The sequence below is a fragment of the Gigantopelta aegis genome, chromosome 3 (genome assembly GCF_016097555.1).
Source record: "Gigantopelta aegis isolate Gae_Host chromosome 3, Gae_host_genome, whole genome shotgun sequence".
NCBI classification, from domain to species: Eukaryota; Metazoa; Mollusca; class Gastropoda; order Neomphalida; family Peltospiridae; genus Gigantopelta; species Gigantopelta aegis.
The window spans coordinates 52,890,329-52,915,850 of NC_054701.1; the positions used below are offsets into that span (position 1 = coordinate 52,890,329).

General features: G+C 36.8%; 1 protein-coding gene across 2 annotated transcripts in view; it reads left to right on the top strand.

Moving 5' to 3' along the window:
* LOC121368231 overlaps positions 1–23,365 on the top strand; it is a 103,899-nt gene extending 80,534 nt beyond the window's left edge. Inside the window, exon 5 of one of the 2 annotated variants that reach the window (XM_041492869.1) lies at positions 21,473–23,365. In XM_041492869.1, coding sequence (XP_041348803.1) covers positions 21,473–21,507 — 35 coding nt within the window. In that variant the 3' untranslated portion in view covers positions 21,508–23,365. Of the gene's footprint in view, positions 1–1,848; positions 5,029–21,472 lie in introns of those variants that run through there. The other variant, XM_041492868.1, reaches the window with a different exon arrangement.
* Positions 23,366–25,522: the final 2,157 nt, after the last annotated feature.

Sequence of the window (25,522 nt, forward strand, 5' to 3'; positions counted from 1 at the left end):
GACCAAGGCATTATCCACAATAATATTCATCTGCAATGCACATTAAATATTACTTTATACCAGTATCCGGGTTATCTGTGACGCATGTATTATCACCAATAGCGTCACAGTTCCTCAAATTGGAAATGATTCTCTCTCTCTTTCTCTCTCTCTCTCTCTCTCTCTCTCTCTCTCTCTCTCTCTCTCTCTCTCTCTCTCTCTCTCTCTCTCTCTCTCTCTCTCTCTCTCTCTCTGTATGTATGTATGTATGTATGTATGATAATATTGGACATTTTAAAACATTTTTCTTATTCACTTTAATGCCTTAAATATATGGAAATATGCCAGCTATGAATGAAGCTTATTTCAGGAAACGTTTAATAATGTGCTTCACAGTATAAGCCACCTATAAATCATTGCATCTTTTCCTACAGTCATACGTGAAATTAACATGTTTTATAATTATTAATAATATACCTTTAATCTCCCATTAATATACCATTGTTTATTGTGCATAGTCTTTGAATATCGATTATATTTTCATATTTTCATTATCACATAAATCAATATGCAGTACACTGAATATTTCCTAAATTGCAACATGCAGTACACTCGATCTCAATTCGCAGTACACCGCAATTTTGGGCTTTTAACAAATACAATGAAAAAAACTTAATTTTTGATTGCACAACTTACACAGTGTGTCTAAGGATCATTAATATGTAACTTTTAGGATCTATGTCGCAATGATTATTATTTTATTTGAGTTTAATCGGGGTACTGTGAAAGTGAAGATGAGCAATTATGATAATTTTTGTATTACATATGATGTATCATTTCCAATGGTCTTCTGATGAATGAATTTTATTAGCAAATTATCTGGCTAGTAATCGCATAACATTGGTCAGCATAAATCTGCACCAGATCAAAGAAAACGGCAAATAACTTACCTCGGTACGTTGCTAGTTTGCCTTTCTGTTGCTTCGGAGCTCATAATATCCTGTGTACGATGATACACGGTGATTGTTTCCGCCATGCTGGCTTTGTTAGATCAACAGAGTCAAGAGATTCGGAGTAGATGTGAAAGTGACCCTGACGATAATGTTCCCTTGTCACACCTAGTAACCAATGGTGTGTACTTATGATAGTCTGATCACCTATGTTCCCGTGTCAGACGACAGCCGGGGTCCGGAACTTGATCCATAGAGTGACACGGAAAATGACGAAACATCCGATCTTCCCCTGCCGTCATTGACTGCAGCTATAGAGGCACTGGTGTGAATGGGGTGTAGAGATCAAAATTGTTGATGCATGGCCGTGCTAAGTAGACCTGAGTATTGTAGCTTTCACACTATTAATAGTCCATGAATTAGGTGTTGTGATATAGATGGGTTTAGTATTAGTTTTTCAACGAAACAATTGGTGTAATTACATTTTATTTTTAATACTATTATAAAATAATTGTTTTGTATTTCTTGTTTTCCAGTTGTGCCAGTATCCGCAGTGATTTTAATTCCACAATTCTTACAAATGTTAAAAGGCGATTAACTTAGTCCAGCAGATTATGTAAGCATGTGCACAGCGATACAATTGATTGGTTGATTGATTCATTAATTTTATTAATTTTTCATTGATGAACCATTTTTATTGTCTTAAATAAAAAAAAAATGAAAATATTGGCTATTATTTACTTTTTTAAAAACATATTTGACTGAACGTTTGAGTCGATATTTGGTTAATCGATATTTGTGTGTGGTCCCCACGATATCGACACAACTGTGCTCGACTGTATATATATATATATATATATATATAAAAAGTAATAAACTGTACACCAACCAAAGTATTTTTTTCTGTTCTACATTGTAGGTCATACTGAACTAAAGGTCAAACGATCCAAGTACTGTATACAACTGGAATATAATGTCAAAGATGTACCAGCAGAAGCAATAAAAGCTCTCAAACTTTACAATGAATCCAACAAATTATGCAGGGATATTTTTGAAAGATCCTCTCAGATAAAACGTTCGATGGAGATAGTTCTTGACGATGAACAAAGACTTAGATTGGAGGTCTTGAAATCCAACCTTGACAGCAAAGATGCTCCAGAAGCGATGAAAATTTGCATTGCAAATGTGAACAAACTTAGACAGCTACCAGGGGCAATTGAACTTATTCACGCACAAACCGAAAAGATATTTAATGACATCAAAGAAGCGTCCAAAGTGTTTTTTCTAGAATGAGAGCAAATGGTTTCCACTACACACGTGTAGGATGATCAAATGTCAAGCATGTTAATTATTAATATAAGTATGTCTCAGCGGTCTCATTCCCTCAATATTGTTTTGGCTTGCTGTGTGTGCATGCACGTGTGTGCACTTATGATCTGTTTTGTTTTTATTACGTACCCTCAAATTATTTTCAGCCACAAGGCCTGACAATGAGTTAATTAACAGGTTTTGAACTTACTGTACAGACATTAATTTTAGTTCAGAATTAACATGTCTTATACGGCTATCAGGTAACATTGTGATATCGAATATCACTGAAATGTGCAAGGGTGTGAAAACCGTATGCACATCTAATTCTTGGTTATTTTTTATATTTAGACGTCAAACAATTATGTTATATATTAATAAATATAAACGTAATGTATATTAGCAAATATTTAGTGAAATATTTATCATAATAATTTTACTGCATACAAAACTGACTCTCATTATTTATCTTGTCTCTAATATTGCGTGTTATTAATAGCATGTTATATTAGCAAGTTTGGACATCATGTATTCTTACTGGTTTCTCGCCTTCAGTTATGCATGAAGGATCGCAGTTTCGACATTTAAAAAAAAAAACGATTACAAAATTAGTCGGGCGTATTAGCTCCTATTGTTGTAGGGGGTGGGGGTGGGGGGAGGGTGCAGGCTGGCTTTTGCTCGAATTAATTGCTCTTTAATGCATGTTACCATCGTTTTATTTCAGACTCGGCTTTCTCGAGATATTACTCGTAGAGCATGCCGAAATCTACATGTCCCAACCATAACGAAATATGTCCCAACCATAACGGCTATATATTATTAATAAACATCAATATTAGTACTCTAATGTTTGTCAAATATTAGTTTGGTAATAACAATATATATATTAATTACAGAGCTTTGACTGTTCAAGATTATTTACATGATTTGGAATAGAAATTTGCAATAGACGTGTTGTGTGATTGTACAAAAATATTTTAAAACATTATTTGTGGAATTTAAGCAAAAAAATAACTGTTATTTTCAGAAGGTCACTTCTTTATCTTCACAAGATATCAAGTTGTGTGTGTGTGTGTGTGTGTGTGTGTGTGTGTGTATAACACATTTGACATAAATTTAGTTGTCTAAATAGTTGTTTCATGTCTAATTAAAATGGAATAGAAAAATGTCCCAATCATAACGGACAGCTGGCTACTAAGTTTGTGTTAAAACAATCGTATAAAGAGAAGCTATTGTTGTATAAAAATTAATTCCTTTCATCGGTCAGTCAGGTCACTGAGGTGATGTCAAATGTTTCCAATTTGAATGTAAAATCTGAGACGAGTTAACATGTATAGAAATGTGATGTGAATAACGAGTATTTTGGATACATGTTCTGAATTTCTCTAAAGCTTTATTATTGTCAATATTTGCTTTTTATTTTAACTATTAGAATGTACTATCGGTTTACAGTGCAAATTGGAGTAATTAGGTTGTTTGAATAGTTGTTTTATGTCTAATTAGTGTGAAATAGGAAAATGATACATTGTATGAATATTCTTATAGTTAAGATCTATATAACCGTACGGTGTATCTTCACAAAACGTACAAGGGAGTTCGACGTTATCCCCAGTGACATGTTAAACTTTTTTCCTGTTCAAAACTATATTGAAGGTCTTTTTACAGAAATGCATTAAAACACTGATTCAGAATGTATAGCTTTTTCTAATTAATTACGCCAGTACAATGCATACATGGACTATACATTGGTGTATTTCTGTTGAAATGTTTGCATGGGATCAAACCATAGCCTTGAAGCAGAAAAATGTAATATATTTGTCCACACACTTATCTTTATAGCTGTCCAAAGTTTCGCATTCAAGTTGAAAAAGGAACTCAATGTAGTGGTATAAATGCATGTTTTTTCCAATGGTAAGCTTGATGGCATGCAAATAACTTTTTTTTTGCCAAAATAAAACATGTACCCCCATCCAAAAATGGGTGATTTGTGCATGTTTGAAGATTATTTTTTTTTGAATCAAAAGTCACGCCTTATCTGCACCAGGCCATAACAAAATGTATTCATATTAGCTGTACTGCCAAACAGCTATATAGGGCTGCAAATGAACCACTACGCATTTTTATATAGATTACAACCAATTTTGAATGATGTACCCACCGAGATTAGCGAGTCACTTGCTCTGGTTTGGAGCTTATACTTGAATGAAAACTCCCCTATTGCCTCATGTGGGATATGAACCGGTTCCTACCAGCCTCGAGCCAGGTGGGCTAACCACTAGTCCACTGCCACCAATAAATGCAAAGGACTAAATGGGTGACATGTATATGCCCAAATCAAACGTTCTAAAAGTACCCCCATTATCCATGTGCACGATACACGTACATGCAGGGTAACCTCTTGCACTCGCCAAATTTACCAATTGGTAATTTAAAAAAATTTTTTTATTTTATTTTAATTTTGTTAAATAATTCCATGTACTAACTGATTTTTTTTAGAAAATAAATGGGTTCATGCCATTTTTAAGCTCAAAATGTTCTACTCACCCAGAGCTAGCTCTAAAATATAATGTTCATCTGACATTTGTTTTTACCTCGCCAAATTGAATAATCGGTAACAAATGAGTGTGCAAGAATATATCAGCAAAGTTTATGGGGTCACCTGAAAAATATATTGGAAAATACAAAAACAAATTTGCTTCAGTGGGAGGGGTGGATTTTTTTAAAACAACTGAATGTACATCAACATATATTTGTGTTGAAATGGATAATAAGAATAAATAGTACAAACCAATTTATTTATTTGTAACATTTCTGTAATAGTGTAACAATGTTCAGGATACCTATTTTAGTTGTTTATGTTAAACGCACAATTATACGAGGGCCATAGTATAGTATGATACAGGGTTCAAACTTAAATACAGCACCCACGGCAATTGCCGTCGTTGAGATGTAAGTTGCTCCATGTAAATACACATGCACACACATACAGAGAGCTCACTGATCCTCCACTTTCCACAGCCAATGATTACAATTATTTTCATAATCTATGCAACAAATCCTCTTTTTTCAACCTTTGGTTTAACATTCCAATTGAAAGTGGTTCCAAATAATATAAATTTCAAAATTAGTTTACTATTGTAATATCTATTTCTCCAGATTTGTTTTACTATCTTAGAGAACTTTATGGAAGAATTAAATTTAATTAGTTTAAATGATGGCACCCCCAGATCAGATACTTATCATACATGGTCACGTATTGACATAACCATGGCCTCGACTGAGATAGCCTAAGTGCGAGTGGTAGGTCGTAAATGAATTCCAACAGCAATCACCTCCCAATTTTGACAATTTGTTTAATTTGGACAGCTTTTGGAGAGAACCTGTAAATAGTAAAAAGAAATGGAATTTTAGCAAGGCAGATTGGCCAAAGTTTTACAGACGGCGTCTTAAAATCAATGCTGACAATATCCGAGATAAAAAAAATATAGATAAGTTTAATAAAAACTTAATTACTGAAATTATACAAATTGCTAATGCCACCGTCCCTATTTCTAACTGTAACTACCAAAACAATTCGGTACCATGGTGGACTGATGATCTAATTAAATTAACATCTCACCGCAATAAAATGAGAAAATGTTTTCAAAAAGATAATTTTAAAGAAAGTAAAATTAAAGTAGCACAAGCACACTAGTAAAGACATCTGGTCAAAAATAAAAAGCATCCAGGGGAAACCTGTAGGAAAATCTGCCCTATTGGTACAAAATAAAAACTTTAACTAATCAACAAAAAGCTGATATATTTGGTAAAACGTTTCAAAATAACTCCAGTACCAACAATTTTTCTGATAAATATCAAAGAAATAAATATAAATTAGAAAATTGTATGAAAATTCCCCTGGATGCAAAATTCTCCAAGGCTAACTACAACCGTCCATTTTCTATCCAAGAACTAACTGAGACTTTCATTCATCGTAAGGGCACTACACCAGGCCCTGATAAATTTAGTTATCTTTTATTTAAAAATATGCCAACAGCTGTCCTCAGTCTGTTCTTGGAATTGTTTAATTTAGTATGGAAGCAAGAATACCTGCCCCAGGAATAGGGGCATGCAGAATTGTTTAGCCTCCCTAAGAGGGGTAATGACCTTGCTAACCCACCTAATTATCGCCCTATATCTCTGACGTCTAGTGTCTAGAGTCTAGTGTCTATAAGACCATGGAAACTATGGTGAACTCCAGACTGACAAGCTATCTCGAAACGAACTCATTGTTAAGTATATATCTGAGTGGCTTCAGAAACCCCCCACTCTACTACCGACCACCTTTTTAGGTTGCAATCATAAATTTGGGAAACCTTTTGTTTTGAGCATAAGGTGAATGATCATATGCTAATTATGGGTGTTGGCTCGGTGTGCAGGGGCCCCCTGGGCGAACAGCGACATTTGACACTTGCATGGGCAATATGACCGGCCAGTTATACTCTCCCCCCCCCCCCAACCCCCTCCCGTGTGTCAGTATATTAATAGTTTGGAGTGTAGTGGCAGTGGACGTGAGATTAGAACATAGGATCGAAACGAGGAATGAAAACAACCAATTTTCGATGGCTCCTACGACATCCGCGCGTCTTTTCAATCTTTCGCCGTTACTGTGCAAGTAACTCAGGTGGTAGACTGTGTGCGTTAATGTTATGGCTCGACAGGTTTTATGGTGGCGAAAACACCTGGCAGTGTCCCCTCCTCCCACCCGGCGTTCCAATGCGGTTTTCCTCTTTTAACTTATATTCTTTCTTTTTTCTATCTGTTTTTTTTCTTCTTTTTTTTTCTTTTTTATTGTCCCCAGGCCATTAGACAGTGCCAGGGTTGGGGAGCCCTGATACACCGCCTTACAATTTATCTTAAAATTAATATTCATACATGTGTAAACATACATATATATATATACAAACATACACACATACATACGCATGCACGTACGCACTCACATTACATTCTATTCTGATATATGCAGGTACAAATCAAAATAAAATAGTACTTCCTTTTATGCACGTCTTATGGTCCAGGACTTTAAAAAAAAAAAAAAAAAGGGTAACAACGAGAGAAGAAGAAGAAGAAAAACAAGGAAAACAAGAAGAACAAAAATAATTTTTTTTAAAAAGAAGAAGAAGAAGAGGAAAAAAACCCTAAAGTTGATAATGAGTAACGAAGCAGAATTAAACTGATGATAATAACAACAGGAACAACAGTCGGGCCTGTGTTGGAATGTTATATGAACATGCAATTACAAAAGGTTTTTCCTTTGAGTAGATCGTTATCTGAGTGTAATGGGTTTTTTCTCTTTCTTTCACTATATAAAAAGGTTGAGCCATTGTGCCCATTCTTTATTAAACTTTTCATAGTTGCAGTTTTTGAAATAAATATATTTCTCAATTTCAAATTTGTTTTGCAACACGTTTTGAACGGACGCGATAGTTAATTTTGTTTCTTGCATTTTCGTACAGTATATATAATATTTAATGTTAATAATTAGCCAGTTAATTATATTAACGTTCTTTTTGTTAATAATACCAAACATAACAATATGTTTGTCAAAGTGGACAACAATTCCTGTTTTGAACAAAACCCAGTCTTCTACATCTTTCCATAAAGTATTAACCTGAGTGCATTCATAGAGAAGAAATCCGATGTAGGATGCGATACTGAAACCATAATAAAGTTGTATCATTAATGCTTTGTAATTCATAGTATTGTTCCCAATCACTTGAGACAAAATTAAATCCTTGATTTCTATATTTTATCTGCGCTTTTGGGATTATGTGTTTATGGTTGAGTATGCAATACATGTCCGTACTTCCCTGTTTACTTTTCAAAATAAGTCTTAACCTGAAAGAAAAAATTGGATTATTCACTTTTTTTGAAACGATCGTCCCTTAAATCACTAAATGTTGATATGAATGATTTCACAGCATTTATTAGTGAAGCATAGCTAATGAAATTTGAATTAACATGATATTTTTCTGCAAATTGTTCATACTTTAAAAATTCTCCATAATCATCTACTAAATCGTTTATGAAGATTATACCTTTTTGGGCATAATGTTTATATAAAAATGGTTTATGATTTATAACTATTTCACTATTATGCCAAATATTAACTGATAAAATATCATCTACAGATTGTGGCTTATGCTTTTGTTCAGTAGCTATCCAACTCAGTAATGTATCTTTCCAAAACATGTTTGACATCTCATTGCATTTTTTAGAAATAAAAGGATCACCATATATTATTAAATCGTTCTTTGAGATACCTGTAACGGATTTGAAAAGAGTAACCCACTTTGAATAGTTTAAAAACTAGTCTTCGTATCCATGAACATTTTAATGAGTTTTTAAAATGATATATGTTTAACATTTTAATACACCCTGCTTTATAACCTTGTGCTATTAAATCACGTTTGAGCTTTTCTGGTTTATTCTGCCAAATAAATTTATGAAATAGCGTCGTTATATATTTTTTTAAAACCTTTCCCTGGGTCTGGCAATGATATTAGCAAATATATTAGCTTGGGTATTATTAAGGTTTTAAGAACAGTTATTCTCCCCAAAACCGTTAATTTTCTAACGGACCATAATTTTATTAATTTTTGAATTTCCAGTACTTTAATATTATAATTTAGATGCATGATATGTTCCAAGGTAACTGAGAAATTAATACCAAGTATACAAAAATCTGTTGCCCCCCATTCCTAATTCCATCGTGCATGGTAAAAAACCTCGTTAGAGAACTTTTTACTTCCAATCCATATGGCTTTTGATTTAGAATAATTTATTTTTAAACCAGAAATACGTGCGTAATAATCTAAAACTTTAAATGTACCGTACAAGGACTCGGGAGATCCGTCAAGAATGAAGCTTGTGTCATCGGCGTATTGCGATATAAGGTATTCTTGGCCGTCTATATCAATACCTTTAATGGCTTCGTTATTTCTAACAATAATAGCTAAAATTTCAGCACAAATAATAAAAATATATGGCGACAACGGGTCCCCTTGTCTACACCCCCCTTTCTAGCATGAACGGTTCAGACAGACAACCATTTTGCAATATTCTTGATAAGGAGTTGTTATACAATGTTTTGATCCAATTTTTAATCGAAGATTTAAAATTAAAAATATCAAGTACTTTATTTATGAATGACCACGATACCGAATCAAAGGCCTTCTCGAAATCGACAAATAGCAATAAACCTGGAATGTTCTGTGTTTCAGTGTACTGCATAATGTATATGAGTCTAATGTTTTCTCCAATATAACATCCTTTAATAAAGCCGGTTTGATCATTATTTATTATTTTATCTAATACCTGTTTTATTCTGTTTGCGATACAGCCGGATGCCATTTTATAAGTACAGTTCAATAAAGTTAACGGCCACCAGTTTTTAAGAAATTCTTTAGGTTTATTTGCTTTGGGGACACATGTAATTATACCTAATTTTTGTACACTGGACATTTCCTTAATAGAGTAACTATGGTTAATAGACCTGACTATAAAGTGACCGAGATCAGTCCAGAAGAATTTAAAGAACTCTGCAGTAAATCCATCAGATCCAGGACTTTTATCGTTTTTCATAGTTTTGAGAAATGCTAGTACTTCTGAGTATTTTAATTCACCTTCTAATTGTTCATCAGTTAATTTATTAAAGTTTAATCCACCCATTTTTTCTATTATATCGTTGTCATCTTGTCCTTCTGGTGCGGAGTAAAGTTTTTGATAGAAAGCTCTAGTTTCTTTAAGAATTTCTTCTTGATCTCGGATTTCTTTTCCATTTTCTAAACGTATTCTTGAAACAAGTCTGCTAAAATAGTTCCTTGATTCTAAGTTATAAAAATATTTTGTAGGTTTTTCTCCTTCTTCTATCCATTTTGCACGTGACCGAATATAATTACCTTTAAGCTTTTCTCTTCGCAGTTCCATTAATACATAAGGTTTTTTTTCAATTTCTTTTGAATCAATATTTTCTTCTTCCTCCAAACGTTTAATATCATCGCACAACTTAGTTTCTAATTTATTATTTTGTTTCTTTTTAAAAGCTGCATAAGATATTGTTTTACCTCTTATTTCCATTTTACTTCTCTTTTATTATGTGTACTGTATGTTTTATTGGATTAGAAGACAGGAAGGTAAAACTAGTATAGTTATTCTATAGTGCTTGCTGTCTTATGCATGAGTAGTTATAATGTTATATTGACGTATTATATGCCCCTTTTAACTTTCTCTTTTAATTCATTAAACTAATTTAATTTTTAAATACGACTTCCTCGACTCGACAATCGACTTCCAGTCAACTGAACATCGGCGTCTTCATTAACCATTAATACACCATCAACGCAACTTTAAAGATACGTTTCTACCAACGTCTGCCGGGCGACGACTGGCGGGATTATGATCAACATCAACCTTCATTTTCCCTTCCTATCATTCCCTCCCTACCCTTCCTCAATCTTTCTTTCATGAACATTGTTAAATATACCCTAATTTGCTGTATGGATAACATGAGAGTTGTCGGGATGGGGGTAGGGGATGACGCCGTTGTAGGGTGCGATAGGGCGTAGGCGGTTTGGGCCGATAGAATGCCTGGTTAGGAGGCCTCCCCCCCCCCCCCCCCCCCTCCCCGGCGCGTCCACCCCGTGGAAATTCGGACCAGCTATCTCGGGCTTAGCCTGTTTGTTGGATGGCTAACAAGATTGGGCGCGAAGCCCCCCCCCCCCCCCCCCTTGCGAACCCTTCTTCGTCCAGGGCTTATAATTGGTAATATTATTTTATATAAGTAATTATATTGTTTTAAGTATTATTTTTTTTACTATTTAGACCAGCCCGACTGAAAAGAGCGCCAACTAATTAGATATATAAAATACATAACCTGGCTTTTTCTTTGTTTGGTGCATTAAAAGTTTAAATACCCTCTTCCCCCCCCCCCCCCCCCCCCCCCCCCATTATTTTTAAGGACGTAATTTTCAACTTTTTAAAATTGTCCTATTCATCTCAACTGCTCCCCCCTTCCCTCTCCCCTGCCTCGGAGTCAGTTACCGGCGATGTCAGAGACTGAGCCCTTGATGGGCGTGCCTGCACCTTCGGGAAATGGGCACGTAAAAACAGTACCCATACCCATACCCATACTCTGTCGCAGGGCAGAGATGGAGTCAGTTGCCAGACCAGAACCAAACAGTGACTTGGAAACGAAATAAAGCCAGAAATAAAGATCCAATTCCATCAGAGTACGTTGAGCACAACAGTAAAGTTATAGTCCATTTAAAGAACATAGCCAATATTTTTCAATCTAATTTACAGTTTACTCCCCTGTCTATAATTAAAGGTGCACTATCGTAAACGTGACATTTTACTATAGGGAATTCGGGAGGCAATTACACTTTGAGTTATCAACGGGAAATTAACTGGATTAGAGTCTTATCAAGTTATCTGCTGTAACCCGATTTTTAAGCTGGCATTTACTCTATTGATATTCTACGTAGTTTATGAGTGTTATTAGATGTTATATTAATAAATAATTGTTTTTATTTCAGCAAGACTATCTTTTTATTTGTTGAGTTGCCTACACTGGTGTACGTTTTGTAAGTACAAGCGACCATTGGGTCAACACAGATAGAGAAGAAACCTGCCGTGGGCCATCCAGCGCCTACAGTACTAGAATAACCACTTAATAAGACCAACATGGAAGAAGTGCCGTCACCAGATCCAGAAGTATTTTTCCATATCACTCAAGATACTACAGACGGGGTCAAGGGGATCTACATTTTGAAGAACAGGGACAAAAGGATGATAGTTTTTCATTAGAAGTATCCCAGTCACCACAACATGGCACAGTAAAATATTTTAGATCACGCTGTGGTATCCACAATAGAGGAGCAAGTTTGGCAACACAAAGAAATGAATTCAGTCCATTTACCATTCGTCCAGAATCGTATCATGGAAATACAGACTGGGATGAGTATTTATCCAATTTCAACAAGTATGCTGAACTGGGAGAATGGTTACCTCAGCAGAAACTGCTGATACTATCAGCTAGCTTCAGGGGTGTAGCCTGCACATTCTTCATTGGAATGACAGCCCAAGAGAGGAATTCATTTTCTTCACTAGTTTGGCGGCTAAATCAAAGGTTTGGTGATTCAAGACAACAGAACCTATGGTTGTCATGGTTACAAGTGAGACAGTGAGATCCAAAAGAATCGGTGGCCGATTTTGCAGATGATATATGCCGGATGACGAGACGAGCTTATCCTGATTTGGATGACAGAGCACAAGAAACCATTGCATTAAACCAACTGTATAAAACTGTGACACCAGAAACAAAGTATAACTGCAATGACCATGGTTGCCATACAGTTAGTGATGCAGAAGAGATTATTGAGAGATATGAAATCCTTGTCCTTAATTCAAAGAAAGGAAGAAATCTTCCATTAGAGCAGCTGTTTCCACACCTGTAATTCAAGAAAACTGGCTCAGGAATCAACATCCTAACGATTCATTACACGACGACATGTTGAAAAAGATGTAGCTAGAATTAAAAATTTAGAGAAAAGAAATAGCAAGTTCCATAATGCTAAAACACGGTCCTTGAAAAAGGCTTGTTTTGTTTGTCAATCTGAGCATCATTACATGAACAGGTGTCCTATTTACAAGCGGTGCATATACCAGATGGCAAGATAATCACAATATACCAGTAGCGAACACACTGATTTGAATAGTCAGGGAAACTCCAACCTGTCTGCCTAGAGGGTCAGAGGGAGACAGGTCTGTCAAGGCCCAAACCAGGTATGAGAGTTGGCCTTGCAGGAGATCCAACCAATATATGGGATAATGGATTATATACACAGGGAATTGTAAATAAGGTTTCAACAAGTTTCCTTGTTGATTGTGGATCGACAACGACATTGATATCCTATGCCATTTTAAGAAGATTGAACAACATGATACCATATAACTTAAGCCATGGCTAACAAGCATCCGAGGTGTGGACGGTGCCGAGCTGGAGACACATGGGTATACAACTCTGACCATACAGTTTAATGATCAGTGTTTTGAGCATCCAGCTGTTGTTTGTGATGCCATCTTGGGTCAAGATTTTCTTTTACAGCATGTTAACTCAATTGACTATAAACGTTTGAGACTCGACACCAGTGGTTCCCGAATCCAGTGTTGGATAGGTGGCAAAGCATCATAGACCCTCAAAGGAAAGTGTCGAAGTCATTGTGATCAACTGTAGCTCAAATGAAGTCACTCTTCACCCTAATATGATCACAGCCATTGTGAAGTCGATCTACATGGTTTCTGACGATGAAGAAATGAGATGTGCTGCTTGCCACTTAAAGGTTTTGAAACCAGCAAAAGAACATATGCCTGATCATCTAGAACAGCTCTTTAAGAATAGTTCAGAACACCTGTCTTCATCTGAGTGTGAAGCTTTTGCAGAACTCCTGATACCAGGCAGTCTTTTCAACAAACTCAGCAGACCTAGGTCAAACAAACAGTGTTCATCACAAAATCAATACTGGTACAGCTTATCCAATTCGCCAGTCACCAAGGAGACAACCCCTAGGAAAACGTCACATTAAAAAAGAAGTACAGAAAATGTTGGACAACAACATCGAACCATCTGACTGTGGTTCTGGTGAAAACGAAAAATGGTTCATATTGCTTTTATGTTGATTACAGACAACTAAATGAAGTGACCATAAAAGATTCCTATCCATTACCAAGATCCGACGATTACCTAGATGCTCTAGCCAAGTGCAAATGGTTCAGCATTATGGATCTAAACTTAGGATTTTGGTAAATAGGTGTCGCTGAACAGGATAGAGATAAAACTGCTTTTGCCACAAGTCTTGGTCTTTACCAGTTTCGAGTGACGCCATTTGGATTGGCAAATGCCCCTGCTATGTTTGAGTGACTTATGGAAAATGTCCTTCATGTTTTGCAGTGGAAAAAGTGCCTCCTGTTTGTTGCAGACATTATAGTGGGAACCACTGATGTGGCAGAAATTGTGCAGAGGTTAGAACACGTTTGACAAAGATTACTGGATGCCAATCTCAAGCTCAAGCCAAACAAGTGCACGTTCTTTCAGAAGAAAGTGAAATTCCAGGGTCATATCTTGTCTGAAAATGGTATTGAAATAGACCCAGAAAAGATTTCAGCAGTAAGAAATTGGCCTGTACCAAGGAAAGCTAAAGATGTTAGAAGTTTCCAAGGACTATGTTTTTACTACAGGAGATTCATCCTCCATTTTGTTGAGATAGTAAGACCCCTCCACAGGTTGACTGACAAGGCAAAAATGTTTGTCTGGACTACTTAGAGTAATGAAGCCTTTGAAAAACTGAAAGGTGTTCTGACTTCAGCACCTATTCTTTTATACCCTTTGCCAAATCACCAGTTTATCCTAGATACCGATGCCAGTGACAAGGCTGTTGGTGCAGTCCTGTCACAAAAAGATGGGGATGCCGGGCATGTTGTTGTTTATATGAGCAAGGCACTTAGTAAACCGGAACAAAGTTACTGTGTCACACGCAAGGAACCATTGGCAGTTGTTGTAGCCCTTAAACATTTTCACAGTTACCCGTATGGAAAGGAGGTTCTCCTACTTACAGATAATGCAGCTGTAAGCTGGATGAGAAACCCCAAGCAACCTACAGGACAAGTTGCTCGTTGGCTCCAAGAATTGGGAATTTACAATCTGAAGGTAATCCATCGAGCTGGAAAGAAGGAAGGAAATGTTTTATTTAACGACACACTCAACACATTTTATTTACAGTTATATGGGGTCAGACATATGGTTAAGGACCACACTGATATTGTAGGAGGAAACCCGCTGTCGCCACTTCATGGGCTACTCTTTTCGATTGACAGCAAGGGATCTTTTATATGCGCCATCCCATATACAGGATAGCACATACCACGGCTTTTGATGTACCAGTCGTGGTGCACTGGCTGGAGCGAGAAATAGCCCAATGGGCCCACTGACGGGAATCGATATCAAACTGACCGAACATCAAGTGAGCGCTTTACTGGGCTACCTCCATCGAGCTGGGAGAAAGCATACAAATGCTGATGCTTTGTCTAGGAATCCCTGTAAGGCATGCAAGTGACAAGAGAATATCCAGAACAGTCATTCTGATAGTGAAGATGAAGATTGCAACCCAGCATTACCAAATGTGTCCCAACCTTCAACAGGTCCAATAAGAGTGCTAGCCACGCACCAGAAATCTCAGCCCACTCAGTCCACACTATACATCGTCCTATAAGGCTGGAGTCTTCCAAATGTAAGACAAAAACAGTTGGAGGATAGATCTGTTGGGCCCATCTAAGATGCAGTAGAGAAAGGAAAACGTCCATAATGGGGGAAAACATCACCATGAATAGCAACCATAAATATCCTGTGGAGACAATGGGACCGACTGGAAGTCCATTCTGGATTGCAATACAGAAAATGGAATGGTAAGAGTACAAACACACATCAGATGGTCATACCAGAGAAACTTAATGTAGATGTATTGAAATACCATCATGATATACCATCCAGTGGACATTTGGGCAGAGAAAAATATCTGCAAAAGACTCAAACAACATTTTATTTGTCATGAATGAAGAAATATGTTGAGACACACTGTCAACTCGGTGATCATTGTACTGCAAGAAAACAGTCCAACAAGTCACTGAAGGCACCTTTGGGACAGTACCTTGTTGGGGAGCCAATGGAGCGTGTAGCCATGAACATACTTGGACCATTACCAAAGCCAAGAAGAGGCAATCGGTACATACTTGTAATAGTTGACTGTTTCACCAGGTGGACCGAAGCAGTAGCCATCCCTGATCAAGAGTTTATTTCTCCTTCACAATTACATATAGATCAAGGAACAAACTTTGAATCTGAACTTTTTCAAAATGTGTGTAAACAGTTGGAAATTCACAAGACTCGCACCACTGGGATGAGACCCCAATCCAATGGCAATGTAGAACGTTTTAACAAGACACTGGGTGCTATGCTGACAATGTATTGTGAGAAAGATCAGAGATCCTGGGATGACTATTTACCACAAGCCATGCTGGCTTACAAAGCATCACCACATTCTACCACAGGCAAGAGTCCAAACAAAATGTTTTTTGGAAGAGACGTCTTTCTCCCTATGCATGCCATGATTGAACAACCTGATGATATGAAAAATCGAATGGATGTCAATATTTACCTTTTGAATCTAGAAGATAACTTGAAGTTAGTCCATGACCATGGAAGAAAATGTCTGAAAAGGAATGCAGCCTATCAGATGAAAATGTATGATACCAAGGCTAAAACTAGATCATTGAAAGAAGGGCAAGTTGTTTGGCTACATAATCTTGTGAGAAAGCCAGGTGTTTGTCAAAAGTTCACGTCTGGCTGGAAGGGACCTTACTTTATTGTCAAGAAGATAGATGATCTTATATACCTTGTCAAGAAGTCATTGGGACAACCTGCCAAAGCTTTCCACATAGACCGCCTGTTACCTTACAGAGGATGCAGTCTTCCCATGTGGATTATAAAGCAACAGTCGGTCAGAAAGAACAGTTTATAAATCAAGACATTTTCTTGACTATTGTTCATATTTTTGTTGTTGTTGTTGAGTAATAATTTGTTGAAGTTCAAGTTTCCCAGTCTCGAGAGGAACCTATAGCAGAGTCTGGGATTTTAAAGAAGTAACACATTAGATAAAGATAGCTTTATTACAGATACCTTAATTTATAAAACTATAATTGTGATTGGAATATCTTCTGTAATGTAAACCTACAATGACACTGAGGATGATAGAATTACAGAATTGATAACTCCTGGTGGATCAGATGAAGTAAATCTTTGAAGATCAGGATGGTACACATGATGTCTGCAGATAGTTCTTTGAACTCCTTGTGAATGAAGGATGGAAAGTCTGCAATGAAAATAAGAGATGAGTTGTAGCTGCAGTGAGAATTAGGAAACTTCCGAAGATGTTTTCAGCAGGACTAGGACTGATCACCCTAGGGTCTTCTGAACCGACGTTTTTCTCTTTTCTTCACTGTTATGTTGTACAGATGGAAATCCACAGTAGTCAATAGTGGGTGACTGAGTAGTTATAGTAATAACTATAGATTCCAAACCCGAGTGTGTGTAGTTATCCCTCTTTGCCAGCATTGGGTTACAGTAGATAAGCGGTGCTATAGTAAATATGAAAATTCACGTACCTTTCAAACAACAGTGATGGAGATAATACAGATTTCATAAACGTGTTAAGAGACAGACTTTGTGATATCTGGAAATACCTATATTGAAATGTGGGGAGTAGAACAAGTTGCATATGGTGTAGAACAAGACCTTTACTTGCAGTAAAATGATGTTCTAGAGTTTCATGTGAAAGTCTCTAGTGAGAAAGTTCAGGCTCTGATCATCAATGTTTCAAGATGAGAACATTTTCAGAGATTACAACAGTCTAGTTCAAGTGGCGTATATTTCTTTTTAAAATTCTAGATATCTACTAAAGAAAGTATTGACTAAAGCCTTTAGTATCGATTACAACACATTCCTTAATTACGTTTACCGAGTTCCATTAACCACGATGTATGATGCCTGATAAATATTAATTAACATTTCTCAGGAAGATAACATTTTATCATTGCAGATTCCATCATGCCAATATATTCTTTTGGTATCGGTACCTGCATTGACCAATTCCCAACAAAGAATGAATTGAAAAACCACCTTACAATGATTCATAAAAAAAATCAGAATCCTATGTGTTTTATGCCAAGGAAACACATTTTTCAACAGAATAGCAGAGTAGAGGAGACATTGTGAAGCGAAGCATGAACATGGGTTGCATGAACTAGGTGCGGAATTCTGTGGGGAGCCCAATGCAGTGTGGCTGTCCTTGAATCCAGAAGTATATGTGAGGGTCGTGAATCCACCAACATGGTCTGAAGAACTTTTAATAAAGACCAGGAAAATAGCTCTCCAATGGACATTAGATATGATAAACCAGATACATATTGAAGATGATTGGATGGAATGCTGGGAGATGATAGGGCATCCAAATGTCTCACTGTCCACGTCTACATCCACGCCAATATCATTCCAGCATGATGACGACGCAGTTTCAATCTATGCAGAATCGACAGTTAGTGAAACCAAAATATCGGAACCTACCCAATCTACATATGATCGAGCATGCATCATTTGAGCCACCAGAGACATTGCAGTTGGTAGATGCCTCACTCAGAAGAGACACGGCAGAAGCAACTTTCACAACTCCTGGTCATGAGCTAATTTACAAAACGAGGCTATCCCATTTGACAGATAGAGAAATGAGCTCAACTGCAAGGAAAATGTGGGTAATGGATTCGTTTCCTGATTGTCATCAGCCTTCTGGGGATGGTCATCTTCTTCAAGGTGTGGTCGAAGACGGTGGCAACTCTACTTGCCATAGATACAATCACGTGACGGCCATACGCCGCTGGAAACCAAACAAACTTCCAATACACTGAGTAGGAATGTGCATGATATGGCAACACAACAACAGATGACTCCCAAACATCCAAAGGGACAGTTCAGAACACAACTATGTAGCTCACGCAGAGCTCACATGTGATCTATATATAACAGCTGTGTGTGTATTGCCAACGTGCTATGGTATCTGTGAGTATGTAATGTCATTGTAAAGACATACATACATACATACATACATACATACATATACTACTAATGCAAATTAGATGTAAGTAAACCAGGTCACAGCAGCACAACGTTTATTGACAATTCAAAACCAAGTTCATGGCCCAGGTAAATGTCGCTAGGGCGTTGCACAACCTGAAACCCATGGGTACAAACTCAAAAAGTCTATACTGTCTTTTTCCTGTCCTCTGCTTTAACACCGATTTGGTAATATGCTGAGTTAGCATCCAGTTTGGAAAACCAGAGTATCTAAGCATTCATCTATCAGTGGCAACAGTTACACGTCTAAATCAGATAGTGGGTAATGTGAACAGTGCAGGGGTAATATGAAATCAGGTTCAGGCTACCCCGGGGGTAATATGAAATCGATTTCAGATTACCGGGAGGTAACTTGAAATGGAGTAGCTTGAAGTCTTTACACCGGCATAGTGTCATCTCAATATATCTCCATATTATGGTGATGTTTTAAGAATGTGTGTTTTCTCCGTAATATAACTATCTTAATTACAGAGGGTGTTTTCAACTCTGAAAATTGAACAAATTTAATATATTGTTGTATGATGTGTTAATGAGTCCTGGAATAATGATGATACTTGTCATGATCAAAGAGGATGTAACTATTTGGTTGGTAATCCCTCTCTCGGTGGGAACTTTTCTGTAAAAACGATAGGGAAAAGTTGAAAAAGAAATAAAGCGTAAGTTGTATGGTGTTCGGCAACAGGAAGACTTATTAATTACCCAACCAACCTCATTCGCAACATTATTATACTAAAAAATTTAATGCATTATGTAAACATTAACTTTTATCTGTGTTCCCGTGATAAATAGAAAATATCGTATGCCTTTTTCCATTTTTCGATATATCACTCATTGTGTCGTCACACTCCTGTATCAGACCGAGGGCCGGAGGCTCGAGTCGAGGGCATGGTATGGAAAAAGACATATCCTAAAGGACCGAAAACCTTCCCGAAGCGAAACCCGTGCTACTTTATTTCCGCGATATTTTCGAGGAAATGACGTAAATTCAGTCTTCTACGTCATAACAGATATGGTGTAGAAGTTGCATAGTACCAAAGAAGAGAGTTCCTTGTCAAAGTTGCTGTGGGTGTGATTGGTAGTAATATGTGACATTGATTATTTGTGCAAATACTATTATCCATTGACAATAAATAAATACACTTATTTGTTATACAGTTGTTATGAAGTATATACCAGAAGTTGAAACTAATGTCGGGTACCCCCCAAAATGGAACTGCAATTTTCAGAAAAAATGACGGTTGCTAATAAAAATATTAATTAAATCTCTTAAATTATACGTGATCTCCCCCCCCCCCCCCCCCCCCACACACACACACATTTTCTTGTAGGTAGATGAGATGTGAGGTGCTACACTTTCTATTTCTGTACATCCTGGGTGTGTTGATATGCTGCTTATATCAGTTTTATTAGTAAACGTTAACATTATCGGCAATAGGAATTGATTTGGTCTATTAGAACCTAGAACATTGTCTCAGTGACTGCCGTAAAAGAAAACCCGCAAGTATTTTTGTTTTGACAAATGTAAAAAATCAGTGCTAATTTTCACTCTGAAACCATCTTGATTTTTATCCCAAATGGGGAATATCTTCTTGTTTTCAAACTATAGCGGGGCGAGACGTAGCTCAGTGGTAAAGCGCTCGCTCCATGCGCGGTCGGCCTGGGATCGATCCCCGTCGGTGAGCCCATTGGGCTATTTCTCGTTCCAGCCTTTGCACCACGACTGGTATATCAAAGGCCATGGTATGTACTACTCTGTCTGTGGGTGGTGCATATAAAAGATCCCTTGCTGCTAATCGAAAAGAGTAGCCCATGAAGTGGCGATAGCGGGTTTCCTCTCTCAATATCTATGTGGTCCTTAACCATATGTCTGACGCCATATAACCGTAAATACAATGTGTTGAGTGCGTCGTTAAATAAAACATTTCTTTCTTTTCAAACTAGTACCGGCGTCGGTGGCGTCGTGGTTAGGACATCGGTCTACAGGTTGGTAGGTACTGGGTTCGGATCCCAGTCGAGGCATGGGATTTTTAATCCAGATACCGACTCCAAACCCTGAGTGAGTGCTCCGCAAGGCTCAATGGGTAGGTGTAAACCACTTGCACAGACCAGTGATCCATAACTGGTTCAACAAAGGCCATGGTTTGTGCTATCCTGCCTGTGGGAAGCGCAAATAAAAGAACCCTTGCTGCCTGTCGTAAAAGAGTAGCCATGTGGTGACAGCAGGTTTCATCTAAAAACAGTGTCAGAATGACCATATGTTTGACGTCCAATAGCCGATGATAAGATAAAAAATCAATGTGCTCTAGTGGCGTCATTAAATAAAACAAACTTTACTTTTTTTCAGTTGTCCTGTGGTTAGTATAGGTCCAGAATTGTCTTGGTTGGTAAGAATACATTCCAGGAAGACCATGACCATTTCCTATATTGAACATATATACTTACTTTATATTTTCAGGTGGATTGTTCTGTTGTTCTACTGATGATCGATGAACAACTCGAAGCTTATATTCCATTGTATGGGGACAATCAAGATTTTTGCAGGCGCCATAATGGAAGTTCGTCAAAAGAGGCAAGGAAAACCCACCTGCTGACTAAAATAAGGAACCGATTGAGACTAAAAGAATCAGATCTCGGTGACAGACAGGTGGCGGTACGAGACATCTGACTGTTGTGAAAACGTTAACAATGAAAGAATTGCTGAATACAGCAAAGACCCTATTCTTTCCAAATGGAAAATCTGTCCGTGGTTCAATGGATGAGTTTGTGGTTACATTAAAGGATTTTAAATGTCAGTCAGTCATAGATCACACAACTGTCCAACATGAGTACGAGAGAAGTAATCTGGCTCGGATCTTTTCATTGCAGATTTGCGCGAAATCACTGTCGAGTTTGTGACTTTGGATGGATTCCAGTGACGTCCTATTGGCAGAACACACGGAAAGGTTCTTCAACTACACAGAAATTACGAACGTTTCACCATTTTCAGAAATGAATTTAAAAATGTACTTAGCTCTGACATATGGCTGATGAACATTGTTTAATCTTGTTCTTTACATCACCACGGATATTCGACTGCACCAGGAACTTATTTTTGTTATAGAACTTTGTAAACAATTAGTTGTTTTAGTTTCTAGTCATCATATATTTAGACAATGGACGTTTTGCACATATTGTGCTTATTATCAATCGTTATGACTGCAAAATTAGTAGCGTAGTACAGATAGTTTTTGTTTTCATACGTTCGTCGACGACAGGGGACGTATTATTAAATGACATATAACTTTAAACCTTTCGTTGCTTAGTCACAATATCCTCATTTCGCTGGGATGTACATCTGTCATAGATTTGGTCTACTAAAACAGTATTTCGTGACACAGGAATCTGAATAATCATTTCGTTTAAATAAGATCATGCATTTTTATAACCTTTTAATATTTTTGTTTATTGACTTTCAACGTTTAAAGATAAAACGAAATGAAGCATGATGTGAAACAGTGTCATTGCTTGGTAGTTTGTTGATCTTTGTGTGTGCTAATATTCATTATTGATTCCCCCAATATCAACTCATGCGTACGAGTCATGCAGTTAAAGTAGCACAGTAAGCTTTTCCAACTACTCGCCATTTTACACAATGTGTAACTCGAGAATAATAGTACTGGATATTAGTATCAATGTGTGTATGCTACCTTGACGTTCATATGTTCTAGATCTTCTGTATGTTTGCTTCCAGGTCTCTCATAACTCAGGGGTTTTTTTTTATCTATATATTATGTCTCCTTGACTCTTTTTCAGTTTCGTGTCTCCCATGATGCTACTCTGTTCCAATAATTTACCTGACCCCGTGCTTATAAACCTTAAAGTCTAGACTTTACAAGCACGTGCCCAGGTAGTGACCCTAAATGAACTGAGATGATGCCGATGTAGGAGCCTCAAAACACCCCCCTGCTCCAAAACACTTCCCCGTGGAGCTTCAAAACATTCCTCCACCCCAAAACACTTCCCCTGCTCCAAAAGACTTCCCCGTGGAGCTTCAAAACACTCCCCCACCCCAAAACACTTCCCCTAATTATGTAGGCCTATACATTTAAATAAAATTTAAAACATACAATCATAAGATTTAGTTGATTTAAGCAATATTTATTTTCGTTAATTACAATCGCGTTAAGCGTAATGATTCGGGATTCGTTAACTATCAACATAATGACAATAATTTGTATAGTAAGTGAAAATGTCTGTTATGAAGGTTAATTGTCCTGCAAATTTTAGAACACCGATTTTATGCCGTATCATGTAGATAGATAGATAGATAGCTAGATAGATAGACATAGATATATATATATATATAGATATATATAGATATAGATATAGATATATATAGATATATTTTTATTATTATTATTATTATTATTATTATTATTATAGATAGATAGATAGATAGATAGATAGACATAGATAGATATAGATAGATATATAGATAGATAAATAGACACACACACACACACACACACACACACACACACACACACAACACGGTTCGGGTCTCGGTAACGGCATGAGGAAATTTGTGAAGGCAATAAATGATTTTAATATCCCCTGTACCAGTGCGTCATTGAATATGTATAAGTCAAAACCCGACATACATACAATAGAAATATTCAAAACATAAAAATACATGCATACATGTATATAATTCAACAATGTACCGTTGCACCTATCAAATCCAAAAGCGCGTTCAAAGGAATTATTATTAATCCCAGGGTTTGGCATTAGGATACAATGCGTAACACCAGTTTAAAGATATAGTGGGAGTATTTTGGGGCTGCTACACCGGCAGTTAAGCATTATAAAAACAGACAAACAAAAATCTAGAAAACGTGAAAGAATGATTCAACGATTTGAAGTAGAGCACGGAACATTAGAATATTTGACCAACTTAAATGTGTTATGGAGGTAAACCCTCGTTTCATGTTATTATACTAATGTGTTTGTCTTACTATATAAATTATATCATAGTCAGATGCATTTTAAATACTTCTGTGTCATTGCAAGAAAAACGATAGACAAATTAGGCAGGTATTCCTTATTCAACCAGGAATGGACGTTTAATTTGATCTTTCAAACAGCTACAGTAACATATTCTGTGAAAACTTTCACATCATACATTTTTAAGAACACCATCTCGGATATATCTGCCAATTTTCATGAACAAGAGCACAAAATGTCATATTCCTGTTATTAGATAGGAATATTAGGTACGGCGTCCTATCGAGTGAAGTAGTCATGATTTTGACACAATGCTTTGTAGAAAACAACAATCAAGGTCACAAAGGTAAAATTCTTTAACGCTTTTCTGTTTAAAATTTGTATGACATTATAAAACAGGTTTTTTTAGAATTGACTAAGAAACACGTGACCAGGTTTCAAGGTCATAAATGTCAACTGATTAATCTCTTCCGTCATTGGTAAACATCTTGTTGGGACATTATGAAGCAAAGTTTTAAGGTCAAAAGTCATACTCGTACTGCGGCAACGTTTCTCAGGAACACATAACACGTAAGCAAGTTTTAATGTCCAGGCGTCCAGGTCAAGATATTTTCTGGTGAAAATATGTGGAAAAGGTTTCAAGGTCAGTGTCATAAAGGTCAAACTATGTATACTCATGCTGGCAAATAATTATTATTTGAACATTTCTCATAATTTAACAGAAACCATGTAAAGATTCAATGTCAAGTTCAGCTTCAAGGGATAGAATCATACGGGTGAACATGGTGTCACTGGGTATTCAATCAAAGGTCGGCTTTGATCATAGTTTTTAACACACAAAACAGACTGGCAGCCACGTAAGCATCGACAGGACTTGACAGATTATGTTCCTCCGTGTACATTGTTGCCAGCTCGTACACACCCTTGTCACACGGCAGTGTATCAACAAGGTACTTGAAGTCGAGTGTTCCATATAATTCGGGTAGGTTGTAAAGTGTGACAGGTCGCCCCCCTCCCCCCCCCCCCCCCCCATAACCTCTACTCCCAGCATTTATACGGATTCTGTGTGTATTCCATTCATTCACAAGATCTGAAATCTCCTGGTAAAGAAATAAAAGTGGCATACTACTGTAATAATACTGACTTGTGGATATTTGTATATAATTATTGTTTTATATTAATGCATTGGTTTTATTTGGTTTCATGTAATTAATTATTTTATTTCCATAAACAGGTAATGAATTACAACAGATTGTGTACCTTTAATTATTTTATTCTTAATGACAAGTTGATTTCTATTTTCAGGTATCTTGGCTTGTTACAAATTGCACAAGCATGTATGACACCTTGCACAATTTAGTAACAATAGCACTATCACCCATGCGCCGCGCCTGTCCTATTGTTTCCAGCTTGGGTACAGTGTAAGCTGATGTGGTTTTAGTGTTCTTGTCTGAAGTGATAGCTATTACAGTTCACTGTTTCCTTAAATACTGGAGTTAATACTTCATGTTTGCTCAATTTA